Source organism: Callithrix jacchus, chromosome 6, assembly GCF_049354715.1.
Source record: "Callithrix jacchus isolate 240 chromosome 6, calJac240_pri, whole genome shotgun sequence".
Classification (NCBI taxonomy): Eukaryota; Metazoa; Chordata; class Mammalia; order Primates; family Cebidae; genus Callithrix; species Callithrix jacchus.
This window is the reverse complement of record NC_133507.1, coordinates 8,995,757-9,011,664: the sequence shown is the minus strand read 5'-3', so window position 1 is coordinate 9,011,664 and position 15,908 is coordinate 8,995,757. Positions and strand designations below refer to the sequence as shown.

The window sequence follows — 15,908 nt, the reverse complement described above, 5'->3', positions numbered from 1 at the left end:
ACCGCGCCCGGCCCGCTTAGTTCTTTTCTTATTGTGAGGTTATTTTCCTAGCACAGATCTGCAGGAATTGAGAATGTGAAGTGTGAGGACTTTTAAAGTTTTGGAACACATGTCAAGCTGTTTTCCAAAAAGCTTCTACAGAAGCCTCCCAGCAACAATTGGAGTGGGCCATTGCCACATTCCTTGCCCTTGTGGGGATTCTTATTGGCTTTTATCATGGAAATACCTTAAGGATGTTTGCTTGGATTAGGATAGGTTTAACATGTCTCCATTTAACTGATAGCTAGAATTCATTCCATTCCTAAAACTCCAACCTGTCCTCAGACGTGTAAGAGATTGCAGGGAGGGGCAGGACAGCATGCTTGGGAATTGTTAAGCAAAAGGAAGGCATTTGAGATCCCTCCGATTAGGAATTCATGGTGGATATGGCAAAGGAGCATCCTTCTGCACAGGGAATGCTGTGCTGTGCACACAAGCAGGTAGAGCTGTGGGTTCCTTGGGTGGACGCCAGTGGCCTCCAGCAGGGGGGAGCTGTGCATCAAACACAGCCTGGCATCCCTGCCAAGTGGCCAAGCAGCCAGAGATAGCTCATTTCAGAGCTGGGCAGATTCACGGATGTAGCAGCAGCCGGAGACTCTAATGGGGGAAGACAATCATGGAGGGACCCGAGAGCCCAGTGGTGTGAGGGTTCATCCTGAGGGCAGAAAAGCTGTTAAAGGGAGTGGGGTGACAATTTGGGAAACGGCACTCTGGCCAATATTTGAATAAAGGAAAACAGAGTCCTGGGTGTGGGTCTCTTCTCTGTGGCATCATGAACAGTGCTAACTCAAAATCGAGAAGGTTCCTAGAAGGCCACCTGTTCCCTGAATACAGGACTGATGGAACCCCAGCCGATGGGACTTTGAGAAGACAGTGAGGAAAAGGATGGATACATCTGTGTTTTCATAAAAATGTAAAACTGTAGTTCCAAAAAAACACCATAAATAAGAGTCAAGGATTGATGCAAACGGAGAAGGTATGTGGCTAATACCCTTCACTGACAAAGAGCTCAGGTAAGTCAATGTGAAATAATACCATAATTTTCAAAAGGACAACAGGACACGGGGAGAAACAGCAAGATGAGGGTAAAGAAAATAGAAGGCAAAGAGTTGTAAAAAAAAAAAAAAGAAATTTGGGCCGGGCGCGGTGGCTCATGCCTGTAATCCCAGCACTTTGGGAGGCCAAGGCAGGTGGATCATGAAGTCAAGAGATCGAGACCATCCTGGTCAACATGGTGAAACCCTGTCTCTACTAAAAATACAAAAATTAGCTGGGCACGGTGGCGCGTGCCTGTAATCCCAGCTACTCGGGAGGCTGAGGCAGGAGAATTGCCTGAACCCAGGAGGCAGAGGTTGCGGTGAGCCGAGATCGTGCCATTGCACTCCAGCCTGGGTAACAAGAGTGAAACTCCATCTCAAAAAAAAAAAAAAATTTAAGTTCTGAAATAGAAAGCAAAGCAGAAAGAAGTAGAAATGACTACCACATCAAAAATTGGTGCTTTGAAGAGATTAATAAAATGGAAAATCTCTGGTGAGAGTAAAAGGTAAAAAAGAAATAGATAAATCAGGAATATAAAGGAGAACTTCACTACAGTTTACACAAGCATTGAAAAGATAAGAGAATGTATTATGAACAAGTTTATGTTAACACACTTGAAAATTTAGATGAACAAATGAGAAAAATTTAACTTTAAAAAGAGACAGAAAGCATGAATAGTCTTTCAACCATGAAGGAAATAATTCAATCATATAAAGCCTTCTGACAAAACAAATTCTAGGTCTATGTGGCTTCACCAGTGTGTTCCGCCAAATAATATAATCAGAAAATAGAAAAAGAGTGTGCACTCCCCCGTTCCTTTGATGAGGCTAACACAACCTCAATACCAATAGTGGATGGGAGCAGTAGCTGGAATGAAAATGACTAAGACTATGAATAGGCAAATAGATGCACACACACCTGAAAGAAATTCAGATTAATGGTACACATATGTAAAGTTATTGTTAATGCTTATAGAAGGGCAAGTAAAACAAAAAGGAAACAGCGTTTTTAAGCTTGTCAGATTGGCCCCTTAAAGTTTGATAAAAATCAGAAGGAAAGCTTTGGAAACTTACACACCTTTATTCAATGCTGCTAGGAATATACATGTATGCGGCCTCTTTGGAAGGCAATCTGAAAATGCTTGTCCAGTTTTTAAATTTCATCATCTTTGACACAGCAAAACTGCTGCTAGGAACTTACCCCTACAGATGTACTTGTAAAAAAAGTTGCCAAGTTTTATGTGTAAGGCTGGTCACTGAAGTTGTGTTTACAATAGCACAACCTTGCAAACCGTCTAACTGTTCCATCCACGGGAGAAGACTCCTGCGGAAATCTCAGTCTGTCCAGGTCCTAGAATACCACACAGCACTCCAAAAGCACAAAATAATCTCTAGCCACTGTTTTCAAAAGAACTCCAGTGTATGAAGAAGTTGGCAATCCAGAAACACAAACTGGCACAGATAAGAAAAAAAAAATCCAAGGAAAGTCTGCTCTCTCTAACGAAAGCACCAGGTAAGCCACAGCAAAGCCAGAAAGGAAACTTACAGTCAGTCACCAACCCTCTTCAGCCAAACACCGCAGAAATACACCTGCAGCCCGGCCCCACCCCTCACCAGCGAAGGCCAGGTACAAAGCTGAGACTTCTACCTTTCTCAGGCTGTAACAGGCACCTCAATCATCCCACCCCAGGGTGTCAGAGAATGCTGTGGGGAGCTGGGGTGCTGATCCCCACCAGGTGGTGACAACAGCCCCTGCTCACCATCAGTGGACAACATGTGGGGAGCCTGGACTTCTGTCTCCATCCAGCCTGGCAGTTATGAGACATGAGTTCCTCGTCCATCTTGGGTGGAATTGAAGCAGGCCTAGAAGAGAACCTGAAGTCCCAACACTGCCCAGCTATAACAAGGAGCCCCTGCTTACTGGGAGTCAACCGATTCTAAGTACAGGCCCCAGATTTCCGTACCACCAGGCAGCATTGAAGAGACACCCCTGTTTACCTGCCAGAGTGGCGTCAGAGAAGGCCTGCCAAAACACAGGATTTAAGTAAGATCCAGAGTCTCAAAACATAATGCCCCAAATGTCCAGCCCATGATAAAAAATGACTCATAATTACCAAGAACCGGAAAGATAGCAAACTCGCTGAGACAAGACAACCAAGAGACGCCAACACCAGGATGACTCCGGTGCTAGAACTATGTCACAAGGATTATAAGGCAGTCGTCATAAAAATGTTTCAGTGAGCAATAAGGAATACACTTGAAACAAATGGAAAAATAGTCTCAGCAAAGAAATAAAAGACATGAGGAGAGCCAAATCAAAATTTTAGAACTTAAAAGTACAATACCTGAAATGAAAGAAAAAAAAAAACCACATTGAACGGGCTCAACTGTAGAATGGAGAGGAGAGGATGGGGAAAACAATCAGGGAGGAAAACAGAGCAGTAGAAACTATTCACTCTGGAACAAAAGCCAAAACAAAAGCAAACAGACAAAGAAAGAAAAAAAGAGCGGAGCCTCATGGGCATGTGAGGATTTAACAAAAGATGTGACATTCATGTCGTCAGAACCCCAGGAGAGTAGACAGAAGGCAGGACTGAAGGAAAACTCAAACAATGGCTGAAAACTCTAACTGGCAGAAGACTTAAATGTTCAGATTCAAGAAGTCGAATGAGCCGGGCGCGGTGGCTCACGCCTGTAATCCCAGCACTTTGGGAGGCTGACGGGGGTGGATCACCAGGTCAAGCGATGGAGACCATCCAGGTCAACATGGTGAAACCCCGTCTCTACTAAAAATACAAAAATTAGCTGGGCATGGTGGCGCGTGCCTGTAGTCCCAGCTACTCAGGAGGCTGAGGCAGGAGAATTGCCTGAACCCAGGAGGTGGAGGTTGCGGTGAGCCGAGATGGCGCCATTGCACTCCAGCCTGGGTAACAAGAGCGAAACTCCATCTCAAAAAAAAAATAATAATAAGTAAAGTATAATTCCACTTTTACAGCACTTAAAAACTGGCAATAATTAATCTATGATGTTAGAATTCAGGAGAGTGGCTCCTCGCCAGAGGGCAGTGACCAGAAGGAAGAAAGGGCGTTTCTGGGCACAGACAGTGTCCTGGTCTTTGGAATGAGATCGGTGACATGGATGTGTTCAAATGCCTTTCATGAAACTGAGCACTTAAAATATTTGCACTTTTCTGCAGGTGTGTCATAGGGCTGATTAAAAGGGCACGATGAATTAAGTGAAAAAAGCATTTGGTTTGATATGAGATTTCCTATGCGCGTTATGAATAAGCATGTTCTGGAAGGGATCCTTTGCAGAGGGCGATTGGGAGATAAAGGCATAGAGGGAAGCCTGCTGCTTGTTTTATACTTCTCTATGCTGTTAGAATTTTTAAAAATACACACTATGGATCCTCCAGCTAAAAAGCCAGCTTTGACCTTTCCCACCGTCTGGGTCCCTCTTGGCCTTGGGCTGGCTCCTATGACATCACTTACCACCTCTAAAGGATGGGGCTTTTAAGCCTCTAACTGACCGAGTCTAGACAGCTGTTAGGTGTGTGCAGTGAAGCATTTAATCAATCGCTGCGGCTTTTCTCCATAATGCAAATGCTTTCCTGGAATGATAGGGCCACTGCGCCCTGCCCTGGGCAGAGTGGCAGGTGAGTGGGGTTTTCTTTTCTGGTCATATTGAATATATGCGTCTACTGTCCCTCACCTGATCCCAGCCCCTCAGACCGTTCCTGCCCTCACCTGTCAGACATACCTCCCACCACCAGCCCATTCACTCTCCTTACAGAACCCGAGCCTTCCTCAAAGTCCCTTGTTTCCAGAAAGTCTTGGATGGAACAGACACTCTTGGGCTTTGGAGCTAGGCACAGCCAAGTTCAAACACTGAGTAGTTCTGCCGACGATAAACTCCCTAACCATGGGCAAGCTTTTATTTCCTCATCCTTAACACAGTACAGACTGTTAGGAGGATTGAATGTGGCCATGTAAATAGAGTACTCAGTCCAGCATCTGGCATGTGGTAAGAGCTTTGATAAATATCCATTCCCTTTCCTGGGGGCTCCATTTACCCATTCCTGCCCAACTCACTGAAAATGATTTCCAAACACACTTGTGTTATAAACTATTCAGCAACGAAAATGTGCTCACTGGGGGCTGTCTATTCATATTCCCACCTCAAACTTAATTGTAAATCTGTGGGGGCCAGAAATGGCCCCTGGCATCGTCAGTGCCCAGTCCCACCTCTCACACACAGTAGATCATCAGTAAGTGCTGATGGGGGCACTGGCCATCCCATTCCAACGGGGGTTCCCCATCTACCTGCTTGAACCCACTGATGTTCAAGCCCATAGGAGGCAGCCAGGTTCCAAAGGATTTGACATTTCAAAAATGCAGTCAAACACTTGACATGCCAATCCAGCAGCCATCTGAGTATCTTTTTCTCAGACCTAGAGAGCTCCTGATAAGTCAAGGCCACTTTTACACAGGTCCGTGAAAGCCAATTACTAGCTATGTGGTCCTGGACAGGCTCTGAAACCTCTCTGAACCTCACATCCTGTCCACGTATTAATACATGGCCCGCCTCATAGAACCTTTACATACCAGAAGGACTGCAGTGAACAGGAAGTCAGGCTTGGGTCCAGTTTCCACCATATCCTTTCCTTCCTCTGGGCCACCAACTCAAGAGTCCCTCTGCATGCTGCTGGAAGATCTTTGTCCCTGGATTCAGATCTGTGAAGTCCCCTGGTCTGTCACATTCCATTTAGGAATAACTTACAGGATGGTTCCTCTGAGGGCCTGGTTGCCTTCCCTCTTCCCAGGGCTGACTCAAGTGTACCAAGTGGTTACTGAGCTCTGACTCTATGCTAGAAGGGGATATGTACACCCTCCCCATCCTCATGAAGCAGGTAGTCGAGAGCAGAGAATGCGAGCCACATGCATCATATCATATTTCTGGTAGCCACATTAAAGTAGTAAACAAGCTCATACCTATAATCACAGTTACTCTGGTGGGAGGATCACTTGAGCCCTGGCAACATAGCAAGATCTGGTCGCTACAAAGAAAACAATAACATTAGCTAGCGTGGTGGCGTGTGCCTGCAGTCCCAGCTACAGCTACTCAGGAGGCTAAGGCACGGGGATCACTTGAGCCTGGGAGGTCAAGGCTGCGGTGAGCTGAGATTGCACCACTGCGCTCTAGCCTGGGTAGCAGAGAGAGACCCCACCTCAAAAAAAAAAAGGCAGGAGAGCAAACAGAAACAAATAAAATGTTAATATTTAACATGAATATATTAAAATCATTGTTCTATCATGTAACCAACATAAAATTATTGATGAGCCTGCCTACCCTTTCTGTGCTTGGTCTTTGAATCCACGTGTGATTTTACATTCTCCCCCTCTCACTTCGAGAAACCACACTTCAAGTGCTGCACAGCCACACTTGGCAGGTGCTGCCATTCTGGGCAATGCAATGCCAGTCCTGCCCTGGGACCTGGTGAAGCATTCTCACTGGAGCCCTGTTGTGTTTTAACCAGAGCCAGCTTCTGAGCGTCCCGGCGGCCTATGGGGATCTGGAGATGGTCCGCCATCTGCTCACCGAGAGACTGGTGGAGCTGCCGACCGAACCCACGGATGACAACCCAGCCGTGGTGGCAGCGTATTGTGGGCACACCGCAGTTGTGCAGGAATTGCTTGAGTCCTTACCAGGTAAATCACAAGGCGAGTTCTTAACCATATCTCAGGGCACCCTCTTCTTAGGCTTCACCCCAAAATGTTTATTTCTTCGTGCTTTCACCAATAATGAGATCAAGAAATCCACGGCAGGCCACTGACATCCAAACAAAGTAAATCTTGCCTGCCAGCCACACCCCACCTCTCACTCCCGTGAACTCACGAGGGAAAGTCTCACATGTCATATTTCACAAAGAATGTAATTAACATTGCTTTTTAAAAAATAATAGACTTTGGGGTTTTTAGAGAAGTTTTATGTTTATGGAAAAATTGACTGGAATGTACAGAGTTCTGGAATTAATGATTTGAAGATGTGTTAACAGAAAACAGGTGATCCCTGCTGCACTTACACAAGAAGATCCAGGTAAGAGAAACAGTAATCATGCTGTGACTTCTGTTGAGATCGGGATGCGTCAGTCTCAGGAGGCAGGTACTGTTTCAGGACCATGGTTTTAAGATGAGGAAACCACAGTTCAGAGAGCTGAGTTCCACCGTGCGCCCCCCCACACGGTTTTCCCTATAACTCCGTTTTGCATTAGTGTGGTACAGTTGCTACAATGGATCAATTCATATTGATAGCTTCTTACTAGTCCGTCACTTACTTTGCAATTCATTCTTGCTGTTGTACATCCTATAGGTTTTGACAAATGGATAATGGCATGTGTCCATCATTACCGTATTACATAGAACATAGAACAGTTTCACTGCCCTAAAAATTCTCTGTGGTCCACCCCTCCCCTGGCCTCATCCCCAACTCCCACCCCGGCCCCTGGCAACTATGCATCTTTTTTACTGTCTTTGCCTTTTCCAGAACATCGCTCTCATTGGAGTCCCACAGTATGCACCCATTTCAAACTCACTTCTCTTATTTGGGTGGGGGAGGGGGGTGGATTTTCACTCTTGTTACCCAGGCTGGAGTGCAATGGCGCTATCTGGGCTCACTGTAACCTCTGTCTCCTGGATTCAGGCAATTCTCCTGCCTCAGCCTCCTGAGTAGCTGGGATTACAGGCATGCGCCACCATTTCCAGCTGATTTTTTGTATTTTTAGTAAAGACAGGGTTTCACCATGTTGACCAGGATGGTCTCGATCTCTGGACCTTGTGATCCACCTGCCTCAGCCTCCCAAAGTGCTGGGATTACAGGCGTGAGCCACCGCGCCCGGCCTCAAACTCACTTCTTTCCTGTAGTGATATGCATTTAAGATTTCCCCATGCCTTTTTGTGACTTCATAGCTCATTTTTTTAATGGCTGAGTACTATGCCATTGTATTGGTGTACCACACTATGTTGCTTTTGTAGAAACTTTTTTTTCCCTCTGGTAAACTCAAGATGTCCTGGTTTCCTGTAATTTCCTGTGGTGAACTTGGCTCAGAAACATTGCACCAGTCTAGGTGGGCATCGCTACAGCCATACATTGAGGCACACTCAGCAGGGGTCTTTGGGAGTTAGGACTTTGCTTGGCAGCCAGGGCCCACCTCTTGGGTGGGAGAAGATGCAGTTGCTCAGGGGCCTGCACCTAGAAGGGCTCATGCTGGGTTTAATACTCTGTACTCACTATCTTAAAATTGTTCATGATTTTTAAACAAGAGGCCCCATTCTTTTTATTTTGCATTGGGCCCCAGCCCTTCTATAGCAGTCCTGTTCCAGGGTTTCCAGCTATGTGCTTTGATAGATCTGTGCTCGGGGTTGGCTCCAAGCTGGTGATCCCCTCCTGTGTCTGAAGGGAGAATGAGGTTCTGGGCAGAAATCAGGACAGTTTTAGGGCCCATGAGAAGTAGACTAAGACAAGACATAGGAGGGCAGAGAGGAGCCTGGGCGCCCCTGAGGAGCCAAAAGCTGATTGCCCTCTTTTCAGAGAGCCCCAAGAATAGCTCTGTTCTAACCCGGAAGAGTCTACGCCAGCTGACTCAGTCACCTAATTTTAGCTAATATTTATTGAACACTGCTGAGTGCTGAGCACTTTGTAGAACTTGAGAGACACAGAATTTAAAAAAAAGATTTTCCCAGCCCTTTAGTAGCTCCTGGCCAAGCAGGGGAAATTGAGGCAGAGAGGAACAACGCTGTGCAATGTAATTGTGCTGAGGTCGAAGTACTTTTATGCAGAGGTCCGGAAGCACACACTGGAGGCAGGCTTGTTTGGATGCAGGATGGGGTCTCTCAAGGGAGGCTGATATCTGGCCTGGGCTTTGCAGAGTAAATAGGAGTTTTCTTGGCAGACACATGAGGGAAGGACTTGGGTTGCCTGCTTTTGCAGAGCAGGAAGTGTGGCTGGACCTCATCACGGTTTTCAGCTGCTCCCAGGAGCATCTTATCTTTAGCTCCACTCTGAGCAGAGCTGCTGAGGACTAAAGGATTTTAGACCATTGTGGTGGGCTTTGCAGAGAGTGCAGAGATGGGCAAAACTGTGTGTACTCACCCCTGCACTTCCTGCAAAGGGGTTCCCAAGCCGGAAGGGAAGTCAGCCATGGTCAGGAGTAAGTTAAGGCAAGAAGACGAACAAGAGGCATGTCGGACATGGTGGCTCATGCCTGTAATCCCAACACTTTGGGAGGCCAAGGCAAGAGGAGCACTTGAGGTCAGGAGTTCAAGACCAGCCTGGGTAACATAGTGAGACCTCCTTCTCTACAAAACATTTAAAAAATTAACCAGGCATGGTGGCACATGCCTATAGTCCCGGCTACTTAGCAGGTTGAAATGGGAGGATGGTTTGAGCCCAGGAGCCCCAGGCTGCAGTCAGGTGTGATCACATGACTGCACCCTGGCCTGAGACAGAAGGAGACCCTGTCTCAAAAAACAAAAACAAGAAGCAGACAGAGAACAAGGAGGGTTTGAGGAGAAGACGGATGAAAGGCTGAGGGGATGCATTCTTTGAGGCACACTGCTATGTGCTTTCTGGTTTCTGGAGCTGAGGTGGGAGGAAGAGAGGCTCCTCTGTCCTTGGCTTTAGGCTGTAGACAATACCTGCAGGGGTTTTGTGTGGTTAAGAGGGTACCCTTTGATGTTAGACAAAGCAAGGTTTAAGTCTTGACCTTGTTACTTACCAACTATGGGACCTTTAGGAAGTTCCCCTGCCGGGTCCGTCCCACAGACCCTGGCCGATGGATGAAATGTATACTCAGACACAGGTATGCAGTATAAGAGCAGCTCGATGACTGCCTGGATCTAGTGGCCAGACTGCAGCCCGGAGAAGCTGGAGCTGCTTGCTCTTATTCGGTGCAGGCACAGTGCTGAAAACCTGGAGCCCACGCAACCTGTAGGTAATTAACATTTATAATGTTCCCATAACCTCACCCACGCAGATGATCAAAGGTCAGTTCCTGGTCACCATAAGTGAACAAGCCTGTTTGAGATAACTCTCCCCACAATCCCTTGTACCTACTCCTGCCCTCTGCCTGTGGGTCATAGAACAGCTGTCTTCAGCTGTTCTCTCCCGAGGCTCTGCAGAACCTTCGCACCTTTCAGAAGGTTTATGTCCTTTCCCTTTGGCTTTTCCCACCGCTTTGACCCGTCTCCTCCATTTCCAAACCTCTCTGAGCTTCGGTTCCCTCCTCTTAAAGTCATGGTCCTAAACTACGATGCCCGCCTCCTAAGACTGACGTATCCCCATCTCGTCGGAAGTTCCGAGCGTGGTTACTGTGTTTCTCTTACCTAGATATTCCTGTGTAAGTGAATTAGGGGCCACTTGTTTTCTGCTAACATACCTCCAAATCATGAATTCCGGTTAACAGTAGAGGGAGAAGAAGGGATAGTTACTTGGCACCGGCTCCAGCCTCAGCCCTATGCGAGGTGCTTTATTTGGTGAATAACAGCGCTGTCCTGACCCTGGGCTCCTGATCAATGTCCTGTCATGAGGGAGAGGGTCACTCTCTCCTCACTTGGGAGCACTTTGATCCCGAAGGACTCTGTGCCTCTGGAAATTAGACAGTGTGTTATGATGCATTTGGGAAGTGTCCATGCAGAAGATGAGGTCATTTTTCCCTGGCAAATAGACCCAAACTATATCGCACTATTTTGAACTGGAAGATATTGTAACATTTCAGCCCACACTGTCCCCATTATTTCAATGTGCTAAGTGTTATTTCATCCTGAAATTAAGTAGGCGGTTCTACTGGGGAGAAATTCTCAGTCTTAGACCAGACAGTTTAGATCTATTTCTTTCACCAAAGCTTGTATTATTATTATTCATGAACGTAATGTATGTAAGTTACAGATAATTTAAAAAGTGGGGAAGTCTTAGTACTCTCATAATATAATAACACAACATAATGAGTTAGGATTTATTGATCCAGCACTTGACATACATTATGTAGTCCTCACATTAAACCTGGGAGGGTAAGTATCATTATTCCGATTTTATCAATAGGTAAACTGAGGCAGAGAGAGATTGAGAAATGTGTCCAAAATTACATAGCTAAACTATTTCAACTCTAAAATGCCTATCTCCAAAGTTTATACTCCCGCATGTAATGTTACCCTAGGGGAGGGCTGAGGGCGGGGGAGAACCCAGAGATAATACTACAACATTGGGGTCATTCTTTCTAGTCTTATTTCCACACACCTATTTTTTATTTGGCTAAGATCACACTGGATATGGCATTTGAAATCCTACATTTTATCACTTGGCGTTATCTGATAAGCAGGTGGGTGAATGACATGGAAAATGTCATCTGCAGTTCACGGGGGCTGTTCCAGAAAACACTATCAACTCAACAGAAGCAACTTTCAGCTGGAAACAGGACAGCTGGATTTTGCTTTTTTTTTTTTAACTTTCAGGTTCAGGGGTACATATGCAGATTTGTTGCATGAGTAAATTTCGTGCTGCCAGGGTTTAGTATGCAGATGATTTTGTCACCTGGGTAATCAGCATAGTACCCAATAGGTAGTTTTTAAATCTTCACCCTTTTTCCTCCCTCCACCCTCAAGTAGTCCCCAGTGCCTGTTTTTGTGTCCATGTGCACTCAATATTTAGCTCCCCCTTATAAGTGAGAACATGCAGTATTTGGTTTTCTGTTCCTGTGTTAGTTTACTTAGGATAATGACCTCCAGCTCCATCCATGTTGCCGCAAAGGACATGATTGCATTCTTTTTTCATGGCTGTATAGTATTCCATGGTGCATATGTCTAGGGGAAGAGCAGACTGGGAGCAAGCAGCACCCTTCAGTGGCACTTTCCCTTTGTCCTGCCATCTCCTGCCAGGTCCCTGCAGTCCCCAACGGCTACTGAACTGGATGCTGGCCTTGGCTTGCCAGCAAGGGCACCTGGGAGTTGTGAAGCTCCTGGTCCTGACACATGGGGCCGACCCGGAGAGCTACGCCATCAGGAAGAATGAGTTCCCTGTCATCGTGCGCTTGCCCCTCTATGCGGCCATCAAGTCAGGTGGGTCTCCCCACTACCTGAGTCAGCCCTGACCGTGCAGACTGTCTCAGCCTCCACATGTGGGACCGTGCCTTTATTCTCACTCTTAGTTCTCAAATTACCTCTTTTGCAACTCCTGTTCTGTGTTTCTTTTTCAAAATCTCCACACCCTTCCTCATTTCCCCGTCACTTGCCCCCGCAAGGGGATTTCAGTGACAGAGACCGACTGTGGCTAGTGGGACTGTTGTTTGAGGCACTCCAAAGGGCAAAGCCCCACAGAAATTCTCCCACTAACAGGAACTTGACATATCAAGGGAAGTAAATAGAGAAGTACAACCAGCACAAGTACCTTTTCAGTTTCCATTCCACATATCAGAGGCTGCCCTTCCAACAACTGTGACACTCTCTGCACCTGCATGCCCTTAGCTTTCTGGTTTTGTTCCTTTAGGGAATGAAGACATTGCCATATTCCTGCTTCGGCATGGGGCCTATTTCTGTTCCTACATCTTACTGGACAGTCCTGACCCCAGCAAACATCTGCTGAGAAAGTATTTCATTGAAGCCAGTGCCTTGCCCAGCAGTTATCCGGGAAAAACAGTGAGTAGTCACTGCCTGTGGAGTGCATCTTATTTCCTTTTGTTCTGCTGAAACGGAATACCACAGACTGGGGAAGTTAGAATAGACAGAAATATATTTGGCTCACAGTTCTGCAGATTGAGAAGTCCAAGGAAGGGTGTAGTACTGGTATCTGGTGAGGCCCTTCATGCAGTTGCATCCCCTGGTGGAAGGTGGAGGGCAAGAGACCAACAGATCCAGGGAGGGAAGAACTCACTTTTACAACAACTCGCCCTCAAAATGACAGACCCACTCCCACAGTCACAACACTAATCCCTTTATGAGGGTGGGGCCTTCCTGGCCTAACCACCTCTTAATGGTTCCACCCCGTAACATCATCACAACAGCAATTGCATTTCATCATGAGTTTTGAGGGGACATTCAAACTACAGCAGGCTGGGATCTGAAATCCGGGCTTCATCCCCCTCCCAAAGTTTTTGTTTATTGGCTTTTTTCAAAAATTGGCTAAATACGTCATATTTAACATATTTTCTTTTTAAAATTTTTGTGTTTTAAATTTTAAGATTACTAAATTCACATACGATTGTTATAACAAGTGATAACTGAAAGTGGTAATAAAAATGATGAATCTTCTGCCCTCAAAGTAAATAATTAACAACCAAGTAGGAATCTTTTCACATCCTTCCATATGCGATGCTATAAAAACATTTATAGCCGGGCGCGGCGGCTCACGCCTGTAATCCCAGCACTTTGGGAGGCCTAGGTGGGTGGATCACGAGGTCAAGAGATCGAGACCATCCTGGTCAACGAGGTGAAACCCCGTCTCTACTAAAAATACAAAAAATTAGCTGGGCATGGTGGTGCACGCCTGTAGTCCCAGCTACTCGGGAGGCTGAGGCAGGAGAATTGCTTGAACCCAGAAGGTGGAGGTTGTGGTGAGCTGAGATCGCGCCATTGCACTCCAGTCTGGGTGAAAACAGCGAAACTCCATCTCAAAAACAAACAAACAAACAAACATTTATAAACCTCTACAAGGTTTAGTTTTAATTTCTCATTTTAACAACAGAAACAGTATTGCATTGTTTATATTATCCTCAGCTTGGCTTTTTAAATTTCGTCGTCTGTCACGGACTTCCTCCAGATCAGTTAGTGTGGCTACAGCTCATGCTTTCAGGTACATTCTTTAAATACGTACAGTTGACATAGCTCCCCTTCTATAGGTGAACACGTGAAATATGTTTTTTCGTCTTGCAGTGTAGCCTGATTTGCTGTGGCATGTTTGCTTATATAGAGCAGAGTCCCAAAAGTGGACTGCTTTGGAAACACTGCCCCCCAAAACTCTGGTGATTCACACTTTCACCAACAAAATATAGAATTCTCTGTCCCCACACCTCAGCCAGCAATAGGCATCCTGGAGCCTATTAAGTTTCATCAGCGTGACTGGCAAAAATAATATCTCCTTATTTTAATTTCTGTGTTTTTATGAATAATATTGAATATCTTTTCATATGTCCATGAACTATCCACATTCTCCTTAAGTGATCTGCCTGTTACTGTTCATTGTTTAGTTTTTCTAAAGGATTGTTTGTCTTTTTTTTCCTCACTTAGGAGGGTTTTGTTTTTTTTCTTGGTATATTAGAGGTTTTTAAGACTTGGCTTATCATAAATATTGCCAGTATTTTTCCCAGTCCATTATTTTTCTTTTCTTTCTTTCTTTTTTTTTTTTTGTTATCTCTTGTGATAGCAAAGATAAAAGAATACGTAATTCAGTATGTTCTTCTTTTTCTTTCTGGTATCTGTGTATAAAAGAAGGCCACTTTCACTCTGATTTTATTTCAGTATTCTCCTGGAGTTCCTTGTATTGTTTTCATTCAGTTAGTTTTTACATTGTAAGCTTCAGCCTTTCTGGCATTTATTCGTGTGTACTGAATGAGGGAAGTGGCAGAGGGTGGAGGTGGCTAGCTTTTATCTCTTCCAGATAGCTAGCCAGTTACTCTAGCACAGTTTTAAAATAAAGCTTCCTTTTCATCTGAATGTAAACGTCACCATGAGCATCTTCCCCAGTATCTGTATCTGTGTGCATTTTGGGATTCTCAGTACTGGTTCGCTGGTCTTTTAATCTGTTTCTGGCAAATGTCATATTGTTTTGATTATAGGCACCACATTTAAGTCTTATAATCTGCTAATGCAAGTTTTCCGTTCATTTGGTTTTCATTTTTTTCAAAGATATCTTGACAGGACTATTAATCGACATTCGTTCTTCTATTTTGCCCATTTCCCACAGTGACTCTATTTGTGTAGCTTTTATTTTCTTTAATGAGATTTTTTTTTCTTTTCTTTCTAAAAGTCCTGGACCTGTCTTGTCTATCTGTGACTTTTTCTATTGTTTCTGCTACCATTTAAATGAACTATCTATGTATTTATATAACTCCTTTCCATTTCTGTTCCAACCTGATGTTACCAGTATGGAGAACAGTTGTTCTGTTTTTTCTGTTTTACCCAGTTCTTTTCCCATCTTCTCTTTTCACTCTAGTAATTTTTACTGGAATTCCCTGAGACTTTTGGATATGTGATCATATTCTGCAAATTCAAAACAAGTTGATCTCTTCTTTTCTAATATTTATATAACTTGTTTTATTATGTATCTTTAGAAATTTCAAAAGTTAAATAATCATGATTCTAGCAATTATATGTATCTTGTTCCTGATTTTGAAGGTCTTGGTGTCACCAATTATGAGCATTTGCTCTAGACACTTGGTAAATAGGTTCTTGATATATATAGGTAATTTCCATGTATTCATTTTTGCTTTGTGTTTTTGTTAGGAAATATATCTGAACTTTGTCAAATCCCCTTTTGCAGCAATTAGTGTGTTCATGTAGCTTTTCCACTTTAATGGACTTGTTGAATAAATGATTATGAGAGATGTTGACTCAGCCATGAACTTCTGTTATAAATGCTAATTGTCTTTTTTTAACTGCTGGATTTGATGTCTTGACATTGTATTTACAGTTTCTGCATCTGTGTTTATAGGTGAATTGATCTGTAATTTTCTATTATTAATGTTTTCATGTGGCTTAATATAAGATGAGACTAGCTTTACAAAATAACCTGGGGAACTTTCCACCTTAATATTATCTGGAGAAGCCTCATAGGAATGATTTATTGTTA

The 15,908-nt window shown here is 44.5% G+C and overlaps 1 protein-coding gene across 7 annotated transcripts in view; it reads left to right on the top strand.

Annotated features, from left to right (window-relative positions):
* The window catches only part of LRRK1 (leucine rich repeat kinase 1), a 148,997-nt gene that overhangs the window by 52,785 nt on the left and 80,304 nt on the right, over positions 1 to 15,908 (top strand). For all 7 annotated transcript variants that reach the window (XM_008998289.5, XM_054257195.2, XM_054257193.2 and 4 more), the window contains 3 exons: positions 6,613 to 6,784; positions 12,005 to 12,184; positions 12,612 to 12,760. In XM_008998289.5, the coding sequence (XP_008996537.2) occupies positions 6,613 to 6,784; positions 12,005 to 12,184; positions 12,612 to 12,760 (501 nt within the window). The remainder of the gene's footprint in view (positions 1 to 6,612; positions 6,785 to 12,004; positions 12,185 to 12,611; positions 12,761 to 15,908) is intronic.